Genomic DNA, 17433 nt, shown 5'->3' with positions numbered 1-17433 from the left:
GGGTTGCCAGCTGAGTTGACTGTATTATTTGAAGGATTATACTGAAAGGATTATAATACCAACTGAGCACTCTCATTGGTCCTTGAAATCTGAATTTTTCCTGATATTAGCAAAAACAATATACACGTCTAGCTTTTGTCATACCAGGAACTCGTACTTGCTGTAGTTGTCAGTTTTTCTAAAACTCAAAACCAGACCCCAGTTATAAGCTATTATTAAAGGTCTCTGTCACATAGGGTACACTGTTTTGGTCAAATTTGCCTCTATATATACATATTGAATCCCTCCCGTAATACACATTACAGGGATCACAGCCTGTGAAATTGATATGCTAAAGAATATTTCAGATGAGTAGATCTGAAAGAATAATTTTATCCAGAATATTTAATAGAGAAAGATGCTTAAAGTGATCCCAGTTAGACTGCTGCAAGACAAACAGATAGGAAGATTATATACAGTAAAGCAATTAAAAATGAGAAGGTCGCAACAGGCCCTCAGCTGCATTTGCTAAAGGGTATTTACGATACTCCAATCCTGAAGCGAGGAGAGTATGAGAAGACCATGAGAAGAGGATGAGAAAGAGTGAGGGAGATACTACATTATTCAATATGCACTATATTTCTGAGTGTATTGAATGTATGAAGACAACTGGCACTGTTTTAAGTCCACACAGCCAGGAATAGCCTGTTATTAGAATGGTGCTTCCAAAAATCTCAATAGGTAACGGAGAAAATGGCCATTCAGATGGCCAAATATGTATTTTATCTTCTAATTTCTGAATTTCTTAATTCAAAAAAAGGTTGTGTCTGTCCAGCTTTACACTCTGATGACTTGCCCAGAAAATCATTTTGGTTTGTCACTGGCTTTGGGTCAGCCTCCGCTCACTCACACTCCAATAGCTAGTGCCACAGCAGTCACAAGAATGACTTTTTAAATGATACCAACTAGAGACTCATTTTCTTTTATTGCTCAAAGAAAAGCTTCAATAGCAGTCATGAAAAGGCCACGATGTTTCAGTGTGGCACAGTGTACAAATTCCGTCTTTTTATTGTTTCCTTTCTAACCTACAACAAGGTTATTTACCTTGTTTCATTATCACGTCCGTGCTTCTACATCACTTCCTTTGCAAAGCTTTTAACCAGATATGACTCCAGTTGGAAAAAATTTGGAAATGGATTCCACACCCCAAAAACTAGTCAAGACTCTAAAAAACATCCTATTCTGATTTAGAATGTGTACGGAAACCAGCCCTTTTCTATGAAAAGTCTTACTTTTAACAAATCGGTTTTACTCAAAAGAATATAATTCAGAGAAATATTTCCTCCGAGCTCCACTCCATAGACTTTCCTGCTACCATTTTTAAAAATGAAGAAGCTGTTTTCAAGTTGGCAGCATGTGTGAACCTGCCTCTCTGGTGATGAAAAAGTACACTGCCACCAATGTTTTTTGTTAAAAATATTATGTTAATTTATTTTAGTAACTTCGCTATTATGTTAAAATGATTTTTTTAAATCTTGATTCCTTCTCATGAAAGAAGTAGGGGTTAATCACCTCTAGAGTTAAAAATGGTAAAGTCATTTCTCCCTTTAAGAACACCCTATATTCTATCAAGGAAATATTGCCCTCAACTTTGGGAATGCTTTATTGCTTTGAAAGTTTTCATATCAGTTAAGAGATTTCATTTTCAAAGATTCTCACTCTAGAGGATTCCTCCTTTGAGGATTTTCTCACGGTAAAAGAGATGCCTGCTTTGAAGATTTTCATTTTTTTAAAAGTCTCATTTCTGGGGTGTCCTTAAGACTTTTTTCTGTAACCCTTAAAGGGTTTCCCTTCTGAATATTTTTCACAACACTAAACAGCGTTCATTGAAAAATATTTTTCTTTTATGATACTGATTCTTTTTGATCATTTACACATTCTTGTAGGATTCTGTAAAATAATTCCTACTGGAAAAGCCCATGAACATAATGCTGTTCCCACCTAAATTGCAAAAGGGTTGGAAGAACTTCAGTAGGATGGGATGTTATGAGAACACAGTTTTGGAAAGATTATACAAAAATAACTCCATTTTCTAACAACAAAGAATAAAATGGAGAAGTAAGCTCATCTGTCACTTACATGACCTTTTAAAAACTACTGTATGAGATGCTTTTTACTCCTTTCAAATGATTAGAGTTCAGAGTTCGAACTCTGGTATTCCTGAAAGGAATTGCAAAAGTCCCATTTCAGTCCAGCTTTTAAAAGAAGACTATTTTGAAATTGCTCTGAGTGTTCTTCCTTTCTTTGCTAATTTATTGCTTTAATTTACGATGTTTTGGGGGATTTGGATTCTTTTTTACTTCCCAGTGTTAAGCACCCTCTTTGTTTAAAATATAAACATTGTGTATATTTTATTCATTTTTTGCCACCTATTTACTAATTAGCATGTTTGCAAAACTAAGCAACCTCCAGACCTTGCACAAGAGTGGGCTCATTGTATACACTACAGAGAGTCTTCTGCCTGATGTTGGCCTGTGTGTTAGGCAGACAGTAGGTAAAAATTTATCTAAGCAGTCCATTATGCTTGCATCTAAGCCCAGTTTCGTGATATGATTTGCTATCCAATTGCAATTTATTTCCCAAATCTGGAATCTTTTGCTCAGACTGTGGCTTAAAACTCTCTGGAAAGCAAGATTAGTGCCAGCCCTCCGGAGTCCGAGCTCCCTCCTGCATGTGGGGTGGGGAGAAGGAAGGGTCTCCCACTGGAAATAGGCAGCTGGAGGCAGTAGGGGTCAGAGGCTTAGAGCCCTTCGCTGATAAAAGCGACTGTGAGTGCTTCTAGATTGCTTCAGTGCAAAGTCAAACCAGATTAGTCTAGACCACCTGCAGCAGTAGATTAATGTAACCTGTTTGATTTTGCACTGGAACAGAGGAGAAGTCCCCCCACAGACAGGCACATCTGGTGAGGAGGTTGATCATTGCCACCTCTCAGCTGCCAGCACCACCTACCTGCCGAGACATGATGCCAGACCAGGCAACAGCTTGTCAGGACATCACTGGGCTAAATGTTTGAGTTCAGCCAGATCAGGCATACCCTTATGTAAGAGTACCATCAACCAAAATTCAGGTATTTCCGTTTTAGCTCAAAAATAGGAATCATCCTGAAGTCCCTAAATTTATAGTTCGTCAGAAGGTCAAACTAAGATTGTTTGTTACCTGCAATACTGATTAGCAAAAGCCTTTGTAATAACGAATGAGTCCCTAAGAATTAAAGCCAGTCTTTGCTGATCGTGGGTCTTTTATGTAAATGACACACAAAAATAAACAGTAAATAATGGTTTAAAAAGAACTCTGCTTAGAGATTGTTTAATGGGTTGTATTACTCTCTGGTAGGTGAAATAGCCATGCTGTCTGCAGAGCAATGATCTGGGCTAGAAAAACCCCACATCTTCAAGGCAGCGGCCCTCATCAGTACTCGCCAGCCACATTACGCTTACAATCAAGTGAAAACTAGGTACTCACGACTTATTGGGTCAAGACTTTATTAACGTAATTGGAGAGCAATTGTAGCTTTGATGTTGGACCCATCAACTATGTCTTGTAGAGTGCCAGACCAGCATTTGGACACCTCCTTGTAATAACAGAAGGATCCACACATTAAGTAGGGCCACACATTTGTAGGGACAAAAAGTATGGAAAGTTCCTACTCTTTGTCTTACAACCTTAACAAAGACATATCTTTGCATTCAGAAGAAAATGATTCGTTTCACTTCTTTTCCATGATAGAATACAGCACTCTGTAGGCAAAGAGTTGCAGCCTTGCCTGTACACTACCCGCAACACAATCTTTATTCCACTACCAGTTAGGTGAGGCAAAAAACAAGCAAACACTTTCTGTGAAAGATGTATGCAATCATCACCGGTATAGTGTTTGTGACAAAAAATAAAATTGATCTCCAGCCCTGAGGAAGGCAAACGTACAAATATTTAATCACATTGGGGCAAAAAGGTGTATTTCCTCTGTGAGGAAAAAAAAAAAAAAAAAGACGACCTTCCAGGTGGAAATAATACAAGTAAAAGACAAAGGTGAACAGACACAAAATTGTCAAAACCGGACCTTTTGACTGATATGAACCTGAACCTTTACAGAAGTACAGTATAAGCCTGGTCACACGTTTTGGTGTTTGAGTGCTAGAGAGCAGTAACACTCGCAGTCCTTCCCTCATCCCGAGATAAACTCTTTTTTGTTTCCAGGGGAGCATCCTTGCTAGACATGAAATGCTGGAGGATAGCCTGTAGGACTCAGACCAGCAAAACAACTTCTGACCTGAACTTAAAAAGGAGACATTTATTTAGGGTACTGTGCTTCTAAGAACTGCTCAGGAAGCTTCAAAACTTAGTTCAATAAAACAAAGTAAAGCAACACAGACTGCTGGGAAGAAATGTTGATTAAGGATATTGTTTACAGGAACACAAAAAGATGAATAGCTACTAATAAACACTGGCACTTTGCTCAAAGGCACCTAGGGAATTTATGAAGTTGATGAGAACTGGTTTAAGATACAATAATGTGGTTTAATATAACAGAGACTGGTAAACTAAATGATCAACCCTTCACACAGTATTTAGAGGATCTGCTGCACTAAGCAACACCATTCAATGGCACTACTGTTCATATAAGGAAACTAAACAGATTAGGGCTATCTAGTTTAGTGATACAGATAAATGAGGGGTGTTACTGTATAAGTGTATCTGACAGCAAAAATTATAACATTCTTTGAAGGAGTCAAAAAGCTTGTGTTTTAGGATAGTCTGACTGAAATAATATCATAAACTTTGAAAAACAAATGTGTTGAAGTTCTCTGTCCAAAGCTTCCAGAGAAACTAAGCTGATAAAGGATTAACAGGTACGTCCCTTGATATAGTAATAACTTATTATTAGATATTAGTAACAGATTAATGAAAGATAGGAGATGAAGGGCAAGAGAAAATGGTCTACTTTTTCCAGTGGAGGGAGGTCACTAGTAGTGTACCACAGGGACCTGCGTTGTTCAGCATATTCTTAACTGATCTAGAAAAAAGGGTGATTATCGAGGCGACAAAGTTTGCTGATGATGCTGAATTATTCATGGCAGAAACAAAAGCTGACCATAAAGAATTGTAGAAGGCTCTCATGATACTGTGTAACTGACTGATAAAATGTCAAGTTAAATTCTGTGTTGATAAATGGAAAGCAATGTGCAAGGGAGAAAACAACTCAAACTACACTCACAAAATACTGGAATCTAAATGAGCGATTACCACTCAAGAAAAAGTGCTTGAGTTGTGGGGAGTTCTGTGAAAACACCAGCTCATGGCTCAGCAGCGTTCAAAAGGGCAATTAGATTATTATTAGAAAGGTAATACAAAAATAGAAATAAAACAGGAAACATTCATTATGCATCTATTTAAAACCATTGTGGAGCTGTATCTTGAATAATGAGGACCATTATGGTCTTCTAGAGTAGGATTAGGAAAAGGCAATACAAATTACCAAAAATATGGAATGACTGCCAACTGAGGAGAGATTAAATTGACTAGGACTCTTGAAAAATAAATGAAGATGATATGATGAAGGTATATGCATTCATGAATGGCATGAATAGGTGAACAGGAGAAAATCATCCAGCTATGTTTTAAGGAAAGAAGAGAATTATCAGACAGCAAACTTGAAACAAACAAAAGAGAATATTTTTCACACAATGATTAATTAAATTGTGTAAGTTGCTGCCATAGAATTTTGTGAATGTCAAAAAGTGCTTGGGCACATTCTTGGAGAAGATACCCTGTGGTTACTATTTTTTTTTTTTGCAGCAATTCCATGAACTGAGTTTGGGACAATGTACTGGAGAACGTATCTCTGTGTATTTTACTATTTCTGTAATCTTTCCCTAAGCACACACCACTAACAGCTAGCTGCCAGACTAGACAGACTGTTAATTATCAACTGTTCTTCAAATAAAAATGAAACAACCAATGAAACAAACATCTAAATATATCAATGATGAAAGGAAATGAGTTTGGCAAACAAAGTATGATTGAGGCATAAGATTAGTGAGATTTAAAAAGTACTAAACTTTTATATAACTAATAATAATATCTACACCTAAAATTTGGTAAGAATAAAATGGATAGAGGACATAAGCTCTCATGTGTCATAATATAACCACTAAATACAGAGGATTTTGCAAGAGGTGTGTTACTGAAGAGTTGTCTCTTACTGGACATTTAAGCCTTCTCCTGAAATAACTGATACTGGACCTGATAGAAAGTTGACAGGGTCTGAGGAAAAGGGGGTAATTTTACCAGGAAATTTTCTTCTGGCCTTCTGAAACACAAGAAAGACAAAGCAAAGACATATTATAGCAACACAGAAAACAGATGACCAAGTCATTGTTTAGATTATCACAATGTGCAAGATATTCTAGACATTTTACAAAGGCATCCAAAACCATACTAAAACTAATTCAATAGTATAAAAAGGCAAAGCTGCGTGAAAAGTGTTACACCATTCTGAACAAACAAATGAGCAAGAGGATGCTATGACATTGTATTAGTAACACACTGACTGCTGATAGCTTTTTTCCCCTTCTAAAATTAAGTGCTCTAGGTGAAATCTTGATTAATTGTCACGTTTATTGTTGGTTTCAGTGGGACCAGAATTTTGCTCTATAAATACACATCCATTCATCCTTCTTCCATCTTTTTTACTGTAACTATCTCACATAGATTTGCAAATTCAATTCCAGTGTCTTTTCTGCTATAAACATTCATCACCTTCTCCTCAACCTCCCTTATATGGATGAGCATTTAGCTCAGAGGATAAACTGAAAGAGTATTAGATCGCTTAATCAGCTGGATTCTTGTAGGCATCATGAAAGGAGAAAAGGAGAAAAAGGGACTATTACAAAGCAGATGAGAAACATTGCTTTGAAGATGGGATCACTATAAAGGCAAAGGAGGCAAGCAAGATAGGAAGTGAGGTAGACAGATAAATAGCTGGAAAATTTTCTACTAATTGGTAAGAAGTGGAAGGACCAGTACTGACACAAAAACAGACAAGAAGGATTTAGGCATATAAGGGGGAAAAAAAGGTATGAAATCCCCAACAAAATGTGGTAACAAACTGGAATGGCAAGTGAGAAAAACTAGCTATAACCGCAAGCCACAATTGTGCACCACAAGGCAAAGTCTACTAAACATGTCAGAAACTACAGAAACATGATATACATGGAGTAAATATATTAAAATGCACTGGAGTTTTAGAGCAGGTTGTATGAAATTCTAAATCTCTGAAGCCCTTGATGTTATTTTCAAGCATAGTACTTCTTTAATACAAGCAATTGGTAAACAAGGCAACAACCAGATACTCTGTTATTTTTATTAAACATAATAACATTGAAAGCACAGAAGTAGAGAACAGTATTTGGCATGATGAAGTTCATACACAACCTAAGCATGTGATATGTTTAAGAGGGATTTCATAAGAATTAGAATAATAAATAGTTTATGTCTAGTAGTCAGTGATGGGTGCTGAAGACAACTGCTGAAAGTTTAGTTGCAGATGTCCAAACAATACTGCCATTTATGAGAAGTAGCATATTTAGTTATTTTTTACTCAGTAACTTGATTGCTGCAGAGAACCAGAGTGATTTTTCCAGAAGAGAACAACAAAAAATCCCACAAAACCACTGAGTAGAAGTAGAACTTTCATATTCAAATTGCAGTACTCTTAATTGCTAAGTTAGTTGCTTGGCTATCCCTGGTGACAGTTAGAAGATAGGGAGACAAGGGTAGTGAAACATAGCGAAAATGCTGCTTTTTTAGTTCTGGGGATACAAGATATGCATAGTTACATGGCTCTTAAATTATCAGGCCTTATTGCAGTAGGTTCAATGACTCCGAGACTTACACTAACCTGAAAAAATTAAAAGCATGATCAAGTAACTCGCTAGTTCCTCAAAGGGTATTTTTGAAACCAGTATTGCCAGATCCAAATATAGAAAACACAGAAGACATTTTTGAATACTTTTTACTAACTTGCTGGGTTTGGAATCTTTTGGATACATATGGGTAACATTTTCAAGTTTTCCTTCATAGGTGTAAAATCTTTAAATGTTGTTTTTGTTTCAATGAAATCCCAGATTTTCCGACTGTCACCTCTTTCTAGGAACTCTGGATCAAACATTTTAAGATTTGTGATGAAATAGTGAAACCTGGCTAAAAAGTGAAAAAAGCACTCTCACAAAGTAGGAGGAGTACGTAGGCTGTGATACCTATGATGATGTATCCTTACTTGCATAGCACCTAATGCAGCTGGAGGGTGACTTCTGCCCAGGCCCAAATGTATAGATAATGCAAATAACGGGGCAACATTTCAGCCCCTCTGGATGGCTTCAGCAGCACACGCCCTAGAGCAAATACAGGTTTCTGCTCGGATTTTGCAGTTCACCAACTTCTGTGAAGAAACATCCCAACCCACTGTGCTAGTTACGTCATACGTTCATCGTAACCATTTTTTGAAACAGTATTTTAAAAAGAATTTTGATTGCTGGTTATATGACCACCAGTATGTGTTCTTATAAATGGCTGTGTAGAGAAAGGCACGAAGAGATGGCGACAGCAGCCACTTGCACAGCACGACTTCCTGCCGATGTGACCAGCTGCCCTCACCGTGCCCACGACCACGCCGTGCGGCGCCATGACCCCGCTCTGTGCGGCGTCGCAGCCGCGCTCCGCGCGGTGCCATAACCACACCGTGTGGTGACACGGCCCCGCTCTGCGCGGCGCCATGACCGCTGTGTGGTGACACGGCCGGGCTCTGTGCAGCGCCATGACCACTCTGGGGGGTGACATAAGCGCGGGCGCGGCCGCCCCGCTCGCCCCGTCCCGAGGCCGAGGCCTCCCGCCCCGCTCCCGGCGGCCGCGCGGGAAGGCGCGGGTCCCTGCGAGGCCGCGGCAGGAGTTTCCCCGAGGAGGCGAGAGGCCCCGGGGCGGCCCGCAGCGAGGGCTGGCACCGAGTCTGGAAAGTCTCTTCGCGCAACAAGTGGGGGCCGGCGGCCTCGGGCGCGTCCCCGCAGGCAGCGCCCCCGCGGCGACCCTCTCCCTCCCCAGCCAGCGGGTGAGGCGGCGGGGAGCGAGCGCTCCGAGCTCGCATACGGCTGATCCCGCCGCCCCGCCCCGCCCCCGCCCCAGGTCGGGCAGCCCCGCGCCCGCCTCAGGAGCCGGCTGGCTCGGGGCAGGTGATGGCAAGGCTTCGGCGGCGGCGCGGCGCATGCGCGGGCGGCTGGCGCATGCCCGGTAAGAGCAGGGGACGGGGAGCAGAATCTGGCACTCGGCAACCTTCGGCGGTTTCCGTGCAGGCCTGGCCGCCATTTTCTCGCAGCCTTCGTGCGCTCGGTGTTTGCGCGGCTCTCCGTCCTGCCTGCCCGCGCTTTGTCCTGCTCGGCGATGGACGGGTGAGTGCGGGGCGCGGGCTGCCGGGCCTCTGCCGCCGCCTGTCCGGTGCTGGGGCCCGTCGCGGCTGCGGGAGGGGCTCGCTCCCCGCCGTGGCCGCCCGTTGGCGGGCGCCTCCGGGGCTGCGGGAGCGTCCGCTGCCCCCCGCGGCCCGGCGGGTTCCCCGCCGCGGGGCCGGCCAAGGCCGGGGGCCCGTTGGGGCGAGAGGGGGCTGGGGCTCCCTGTGGCGCGGGCTCCGCGGCGGGGGCTCGCGTTTCGGTTGCTTGGGGCTCCGGGCTGCGCGAGCCCGGCCCCTGCTCGCTGGCGGAGGCGCTGGGTCTCGCTGTAAAGAGGTAGCGCGAAGTGCCCCGCGCGTCCCCTCGGCGCCCCCCGCGCTGCCGGCCCTCTGCCGCCCGTAGCCGCGGGGAGGAGACGCGCCCCGTGTGGGACTCGGTTTGTTTTGGAGCTGGCCGGAGAGGAGGAGCGAGCGCGGCAGGGGCCAGATGTCAGGCTCTTTTGTTTTCAGAAACTGCTTAATAGCCCTCTGGCTCTTCCCCTCCCCCCCGCAAGGTAGAAGGATGCCTTTGTGCGTGCTGGAGACGGGCTGTAGAGCCAAAGAAGGGAAGGGATTGAAGGAGCCGGCCGTCTGGGACAGCACGGCCCTGGGACCTGGTCGGCAGCCCGGGTGGGCAGCCGGCATGCACAAGGCCTCCTTTCTGGTGGACCTGGGAAGCGAGGCGGGTGCTCATCGCCTGCCTTGGTGTAAACACAGCAGCTCCCCGTTGCCAGGTGTCCTATAAAGTTGTTTAATCTGCTTCAAACAGAGCAGCAGTCTCTTTGATACACGTTAAGCATATAACCTTTCAGCCATCAGAGTTTTAAAGTCTCTTTATGGTTACTTATGGTTGTAATGTTGGGAGTTGCAAATCCTGCCTAGGAAGTCGTGCCACTGAGTATTATTTTGTGGAATGCTTTCACGTGCTCCTGTTCTGCTTTTTTTTTTTGTGTGTGTGTGATAAAGTGTCTATGTTAGTAGTTCTGGAATTACAGTTATGTTACATACTGCGAGTTATGATGTCACACCCCCTAAGCGAAAGAGGCATGTTGGTGATACCTTTCCTAGACTTCCACATAGGTATACCTGATGGTTAAATTTGTGATATTTAGCCAATACAGTCCTTTTTCAGGCTCAGTTTAGAAAATGCATTCATTGCTTTCTGCTATAAAAACATCTGCGGGATAGGCTGTGTTGTTGAACTTGGAGTCTGGTTAATTGGGGGTGGGGGAGGGGGGCAATTCTATATTTATTGTTAAATTCTTTTATTTTCACTCTGTCTGTGAATTATGATGTACTTCAGAAACCTGAGTTTCCTAAACATATTTTCTGGCAGTGTTGCTTTAAGGTAATGTTTACTTGAAACTCTGGACTCTTCTGGAGAAGTGTATAAGCTGGGGGAGCTCAGTAACTTATGTAGGGTTTTTTTTCTACTTCCCCTCAGTGATACTGTGTTTTTTGGACATATTTTTGGTGGGGGAAGTCGTTAGCTACTTCTATTCCTAATTCTGTTGCAATTGCAATACATTAAAAAGAAGTTGGTTTTATGAGGATAAATCAATTGACTTGTTTTTTATTTTCTTTACAGCATTGTCACTGATGTTGCAGTTGGTGTGAAGGTAGGATGTACATCTTGCAAATAAGGGGGCAAATTGTTGATACAAAATAAATTAATTTGAGTAATTGCAAGTTTTAAGACTTTAACTAGTCATTATCAGCTGACATTTAACCAGCAGTATATGCTTTATTAACCCCAAATCCCTAGAGATAAAACAGAGGCTTTCTACAAGCTACTTTTTTTGGCGCTGAACTGTAAATGGTGGTTCTAGATCAATGTATTGGAATCTGTTGCTTATTTTAAAGCTTAATTTTGCAGATTTTTTCTCCGAGAGCAACTTTCTCATTGTTGCATGTCAACTGTAAAAGACACGTTTGTTTTTCTTTTCCCTCCTTTCTCCTGTCCCTTTCTCCAAACAACTATCAGTGAAGTTAGAAAAGAAGCGGCAATTAGGATACAGAATATGGGAGCTAGGATCTGTCCTGTAGACAGAGAAGCAGACATTTGTTTTGTTTTACTTTCTACCTGTCAAGTTCAGTTATGAATATATCACACTTCCCATAACAAGGCAGGAGTTTCCTAATGGTTATTAATATACAACTTGTTTCACTTTTATGTTCAAATCTGTTGCAGGAGTTAGATCACCTCATAGAAGCAGACTGAGAAATACAGAGGATATGAAGATATATGGGACAAGGGAACTTTAGGTTGTGTTGGTGAATGCACGTAATGAATTCTATTTCAGTGGTAGAGGTGAAAGTTTTCTAACATGTGAAATGAAGTCTGCATATTTGTCCAGGGACTATGTAGCTGTACTGCATAGCTTCATCTACAACTGAAGCTAGTTTGTGTTAACTGCATGGTGAGCCAGGTTTTGCCTAGTAGAGGTCTTTGGCTTAGATTCAGTATTGGTCCCGTTAGATTTGGACTAGCTTTTTATGTAAGAGTTTGCCTGTAGCTATAACAGCTACACTGTCAGATGTACCTGTACTATGTTTCTGAGCAAGCTTACTTCTGGGAGGAGTTGCAAGAAGTCAGCTGTATAGATTTTGGGCCTATCTGGCTCCTTGTGTTGGTGCACTTATTGCAGGCAAGCTTGAAATCACTCTCGTAATCAAGAGAAGTGCGGCTGTTAAAGCTACTTCTGTGGGAGCTAGTGCCAGTCAGAAATTCTAAGTGGAGAGATTGTTTCCCCATTACCTTGGAAAACAAAATGTTGACTCATAAAACTTTTTTAAGAATGTATTCGAGAGTATGGAAGAATACCTAAGGAAATTCAGGTCTTCTGGAAATAAATTGCCACACATATGAAAAGCTTTCGGGCAAAAGAATTTTTAAACTATCTTCAATCTTGTCTAATGTAAAGTAGCAATTCCAGGTAATCCATGTATTGTCTGAATCTTAAACTCTGAGGTTCTGACTTCAAGAGAAAATGAATTCAGCATCAATTTCATTCTTAAATATGAGAGACTTCATTTTATGATAATTTGAGAGTTGATGAAATGTGTATGTGGTTTGAACATGCTGTAAGTGCATAGTGTACTTTTGGAAATGTTTTCAAATATTAGCTGGCCAATGAAATGAAGACACTTCGAAGGACAGAGCAGCTACTTTCTGTTGATTGTAGAAATTATATTACGAATACAAGTAAGAATATAAGATGGAACACAAGACAGGTATATCAGAGATGGTGATTAAATTAAATACCATGAAATGCACAGAAGGATCAAGGTGTGCTCTTTGCTGTGTGATAATGGACTTCTACTCTCTTTAAAAAGAGAAGAATCCAGTAGTGCACAGGAGTATAGGGAGTAAAGACAAAGGAGGATGGTCTTTGAAGAAAGCTGTTACTTATGGGAGAAGTAAGCTGGACTGTCTCCTGGAGCTTCTGTCATCATCTCAGGAGACTAGGAAGAATGCAAAGCAGAACTGCGAGATGATATATGCAGTTTGGGTAGCAGTCTAATGTTAGCTTCGGTCATATTTTATAGAAAGCATTGTGGAATTTTTGCCATTTTTCTGTTCTTCTCTAATGACTGTTCATAGCTCTTGATGAATTGATGACATTTTTAAGTTAAGGAAGGCTTGACCTGTAGGTGGTATGTAGACATTTGGGAAAATTCATCTGTCCTTTCCTTTGTCTGCTCCTTCTTCTTGGGTGCTTTGGGAATGGGTGGGCTGTCAGTTTTGACTCTGAATTGTAACTCTTTTGGCAGTCATCTGAACAGGAGCACTGGAAGCAGGCAAGGATTTACCTGTACATGTGTGCAATCAACTTATCCAGTATATTCATTTGACCTGAAGCTTTCTTGAGAACTTGCACCTGCTGTATGTATACTGATCAGCTATACAGCATGTGTGTAATATATTTGATTATACTCAGCAAAAGGGACTGTAACGTATGGCCCTCCTCTTTGGAAAATATGGACATATCTGATGTAACTCATCAAAATTATCATCAGTGATGTTGGTACACATCTGAAAATTGCATTAGCTATTATCTGGCTGGTTTCTCTCTAGAGCAGAAAAATAAACATCCTATGTTAATTATGTCATATTTTAAAATCCATTCCTAGAGGACTAGTAATAGAAGTCAACTATTATGGTCTTGGAATTGTCTTTGAATTAAAAAAGGCTTTGATCTTTGGGAACTGCATATAGGCAAGGCACATATAAAGTGAAAAGAATAGCCACTTAAAATATTTTATTAACAGTCATACAGTCTCAGACTCTGCCGTTACCAAAATGAGATTGTTAATTTAGTGGTAGTAGTTTCAAATTTGTGCTGTACACTCTGATTTGATTAAGAAGATTTTTATTTGTCAAACCATTGAATGTTCAGTCTTTGTTTACATATTGAATCAGAAGAAAGTAAGACCAAAAGCCAAGGAGCAAAATGCAGCAGAAAAAAAATGATTAATACTGTTTGAAAACATGGTATAGATTTTCTGTATATGCAGAGTAAATGTGGGGATCTGCCCAAAATCAAAATAAGTGATGGAAGTGCATTTCTACATCTTTGTCAGAGAAGCAGTGTATTTAACTTCCGAAAGCATTAGAACTTACGAAATCGGTTGTCTTGTAAGTGTATATGAAATTATTTGATTCTGTCTGTAATACATTGTTGTGCTTACCTAGAATTCAGGCAGGCAAGGAAATGTCACTTTACTGTAAGTGGTGAGCTGTATGTACAGTTCACAAAGTAATACAAGAAGACTAATTTTTAGTTTGCATCTGATATTGTTTTGTGAACTCCCATTGATATAAGCAGTTCATGTAAAATATGAACATAGGTTTTTTTGAATTATGTGATATACTGTCATTACCAAAATCCTATGTTCATCATCTTGAAATGCTATATGCATTAAAAATTGTCATATTTTATATAGAATGCTTGCTTTTATAAAGATGGGTATCTCTAAGTTGCTGTGGGTTTTTTAATTTATATTTATATTTTTTAATTTATATTTGTATAGATTTGAATAGTGGATCTAAAATCTGTAGTTTGAAATGCTGTCTCGTTTTCTTTGCAGTTAGTCTGGATAAATAAAACATGATTTGGCACTTGGCGTCAGTCTTTTTCAACTGAATAAGTGAATATATGAAAGTTATTTTTATATATTATATATATTTTAGTGTGGAGTAATTAAAAATCTTTTGAAGGGTATAAAACATAGCGTAAGGAATACCCGTCACGTGGGTGCAGGGAATAACTTCTGGTGAACTTCTGGTGTATGTTGAAGATGATCCTTCTCTTTTAGTGTGTTCAGTGTTGGCCACCAGTCTAATTTATTATCTTTTTCCTGGATGGCATGTAGTGCTGTTTGGGTGGTGAATGTGGCACAAAAATTGAATCACTCATTTTGTCTTGTGCACTGCACATTTCAGAATGGCTGGAGTTTACCTTTGCCACTCTACCTGATGGGAGAACAGCAGCATCCATTCCCCATGGATGTATAATTTGGTACATGGCATTTGGGAATTTGTGACGTCCATAGACGCTGCCTGGCGCTACACTGGCCAAAAAAGAGCTTCCACTGCCAGAAGTGGACAGCCCCAGTTATACCTGGGGGAGAGAACTCAAGTATCTTGGTGAACATAGTTGTGTAACACTTGAAGATGTGGGGATGGCCTTTCCCTCAAAAAATCAGGCCATCAACATTTACAGTAAGCTTAGGAACTGAGAGGATTCTTTATGTAATTTGGTTGGTTGTGCTAGGGTAGGAGATGCTGGGAAGTATTGTCCTAGCACATCCTAATATTTTTCCAAGCAGTTATGTGTCTAAGTCCCCCTTTTTTTCCCTGCTTGTTGAATTTTAAGTCTGCAGGAAGGCCAGTAGCTAAAACAGCATAGTTCTAAAGAAATCTGAGCTGTTGGAAAAGAGGAAGAGACACATAGTAGCAGTTTCTGTAAGGACTCTTGAAGCATTGTTCAGGTTTCTTTGTTTTGTTTTAATCTCAAATTTTGAAAGGTAATCTTCTTCTCTGTGAAGTTATAGAACACCACCCCTTTTTTTGCTGCTAATGATTAAGTGGTGGAAACATGTTTTGGATTTATTGAGACTTTTCACTTGAAATATCTACAATATAATGAAAAAACAAGTAAAAAGAACACTTAGGAAATCCTAGGAAGTTTGCAGAAGACATGTTAAGTCCATCCCTAGGAAAGGTATTTTAATACCTTTCTCCTTTCAGTTTCCTCTCTTCTGTTTTTAATACAGCTTTTTGTCCTTGCTACCTTCATTCTAGATATTTAAATTAAAGCAAGGGGGTGGTAGGATAAGAAATTGTTTGAGTCGTTCTTAATTAAGTTGACAAATGCCACATGATAGTCCATTTTAACTTTTTGTTTTTCTTAGCACAGAGCTGTAGGTAACTGCAGGATTTAAAGTTGCAACTGTATTTAAGATTGACACTTCTCTGCTATTTTTGCATGTTTAATATAATTGGGCTACTAGTAGATTGAGCTGAGGGCAGTGATATAAGAGAAATGGGTTGGTAACAAGGAAGAGGGAAGACTATTGTCTGAGCTGGTATCTTCTGTTTGTGCTAGGGACTCTTTTGAACTTGAACAGAAGATCTTTTTATCTGTATCTTTGAACAATTAAAAATTGTTACACAAACTCTCTTGACTGTCTAGCTGTATTTGAATATTGTTTACAGTATGCACAGGTTTAGTTAGTAGTTTTGATCTTAAAATGTTTCCTGAAGTTTACTTCTGAGAATTGGAGGAACTGTCTTAGTTTTGTGTTGACTAGGGTAATGTTTTTAAATCAAGTTTTGTCTTCAGTAATACTTTGTAGCAAGAGGAGAAAGCAAAAAATACGCAGAAAGTTTTAGCAGTGAAATAAGAATAAAATATGAGCTAATTCAGAAGTTTAGAACTGGCGTTAGATTTGTCTCTTCAGCAGTAGTGTCATCTTGTCGCTATGAGGAACACATCGAGGTAACTAAAAACTTACTACAATTGAAGACACTCACTCCCTTTTTAACAGTAACTTCTGTGAGTTGACCCTGTTGAAATTGCGACTTTAGTATTTGTGATTTTAGTATTAGTCTATTCCCACTTTTTTTTTTCTCTATAGCTTTCTTGCTTTCTTGAAATGCTCATTCTGCCACCGTCATGCGTGTGGGAAAATACAACGAGCTGAAACTGGAGAGGAGGGAAGAATGTTGAAAATCAAGGTGTGCTTTATAGCAGATGGGTATTGATGTAAGGAAAACTTAACATACTGCTTTAATGTGTTTTAATATCCGCCGCTAGTTGGAAGTCACCTATTTTTCCTTTTTAGCAGAACACCTATACCTGCACCTTAATTGGGTTTGGATCAGGATCACCTGCTCCCAGCTTGAGAAATATCAGCCACTACTAGCATGAAAATGTCTTTCTTGTTTCTCAGTACGTTGGGCTAAGCAAATTAAGCAGTGTTAAAACAAAAGAAGGTGCTTTTTTCCCCTGCCACTGTGCTACTTCTGGCACAAGTGTTTGCGTAGCCAGTTCACAAACCTGTCTTGGGAACTTAACCAGGATAAAGCTTATTTGACGCAATGATGAGTTATGTCTTTTATAAAAGTTACGCTTTTATAATTTTTTTACAAAATTATTAAGTTATATTTTTATATTTGTTCCAAAGCATTTTACCACATGGTAACATAAATACTTGTAGCAATATAGAATTGGGGAGGATAGTATAGGAACAGGTTGCTTGGGCCAGGGAGAGGGTAGGACTGTTGCTTTTGGTGGCAGTATTGGCTGAAATGAGACTGCAGTTTCACAGATTGTTCAGGGGATTGTGATGTTTGCTTTAGGGAATTGTCTTTGTACACATACAGCTACAGCCCCCCTTCCGCTCCCCAAATCCCTAGC

The 17433-nt window shown here is 40.3% G+C and overlaps 1 protein-coding gene across 5 annotated transcripts in view; it reads left to right on the top strand.

Moving 5' to 3' along the window:
- The first annotated feature begins 9273 nt into the window (after positions 1 to 9273).
- Positions 9274 to 17433, top strand: part of PTBP2 (polypyrimidine tract binding protein 2) — a 54719-nt gene continuing 46559 nt past the window's right edge. For 4 of the 5 annotated variants that reach the window (XM_064515877.1, XM_064515876.1, XM_064515875.1 and 1 more), the window contains exons 1-2: positions 9274 to 9476; positions 11097 to 11127. Coding sequence is in view for 4 of the 5 variants with exons in the window: in XM_064515876.1 (XP_064371946.1) it covers positions 9469 to 9476; positions 11097 to 11127 (39 nt within the window). In the remaining variant the exon portion in view is untranslated. The remainder of the gene's footprint in view (positions 9477 to 11096; positions 11128 to 17433) is intronic. The other variant, XM_064515878.1, reaches the window with a different exon arrangement.

Source organism: Dromaius novaehollandiae, chromosome 8 (genome assembly GCF_036370855.1).
Source record: "Dromaius novaehollandiae isolate bDroNov1 chromosome 8, bDroNov1.hap1, whole genome shotgun sequence".
NCBI lineage: Eukaryota > Metazoa > Chordata > Aves > Casuariiformes > Dromaiidae > Dromaius > Dromaius novaehollandiae.
This window is presented reverse-complemented; position numbering and strand designations above follow the sequence as displayed.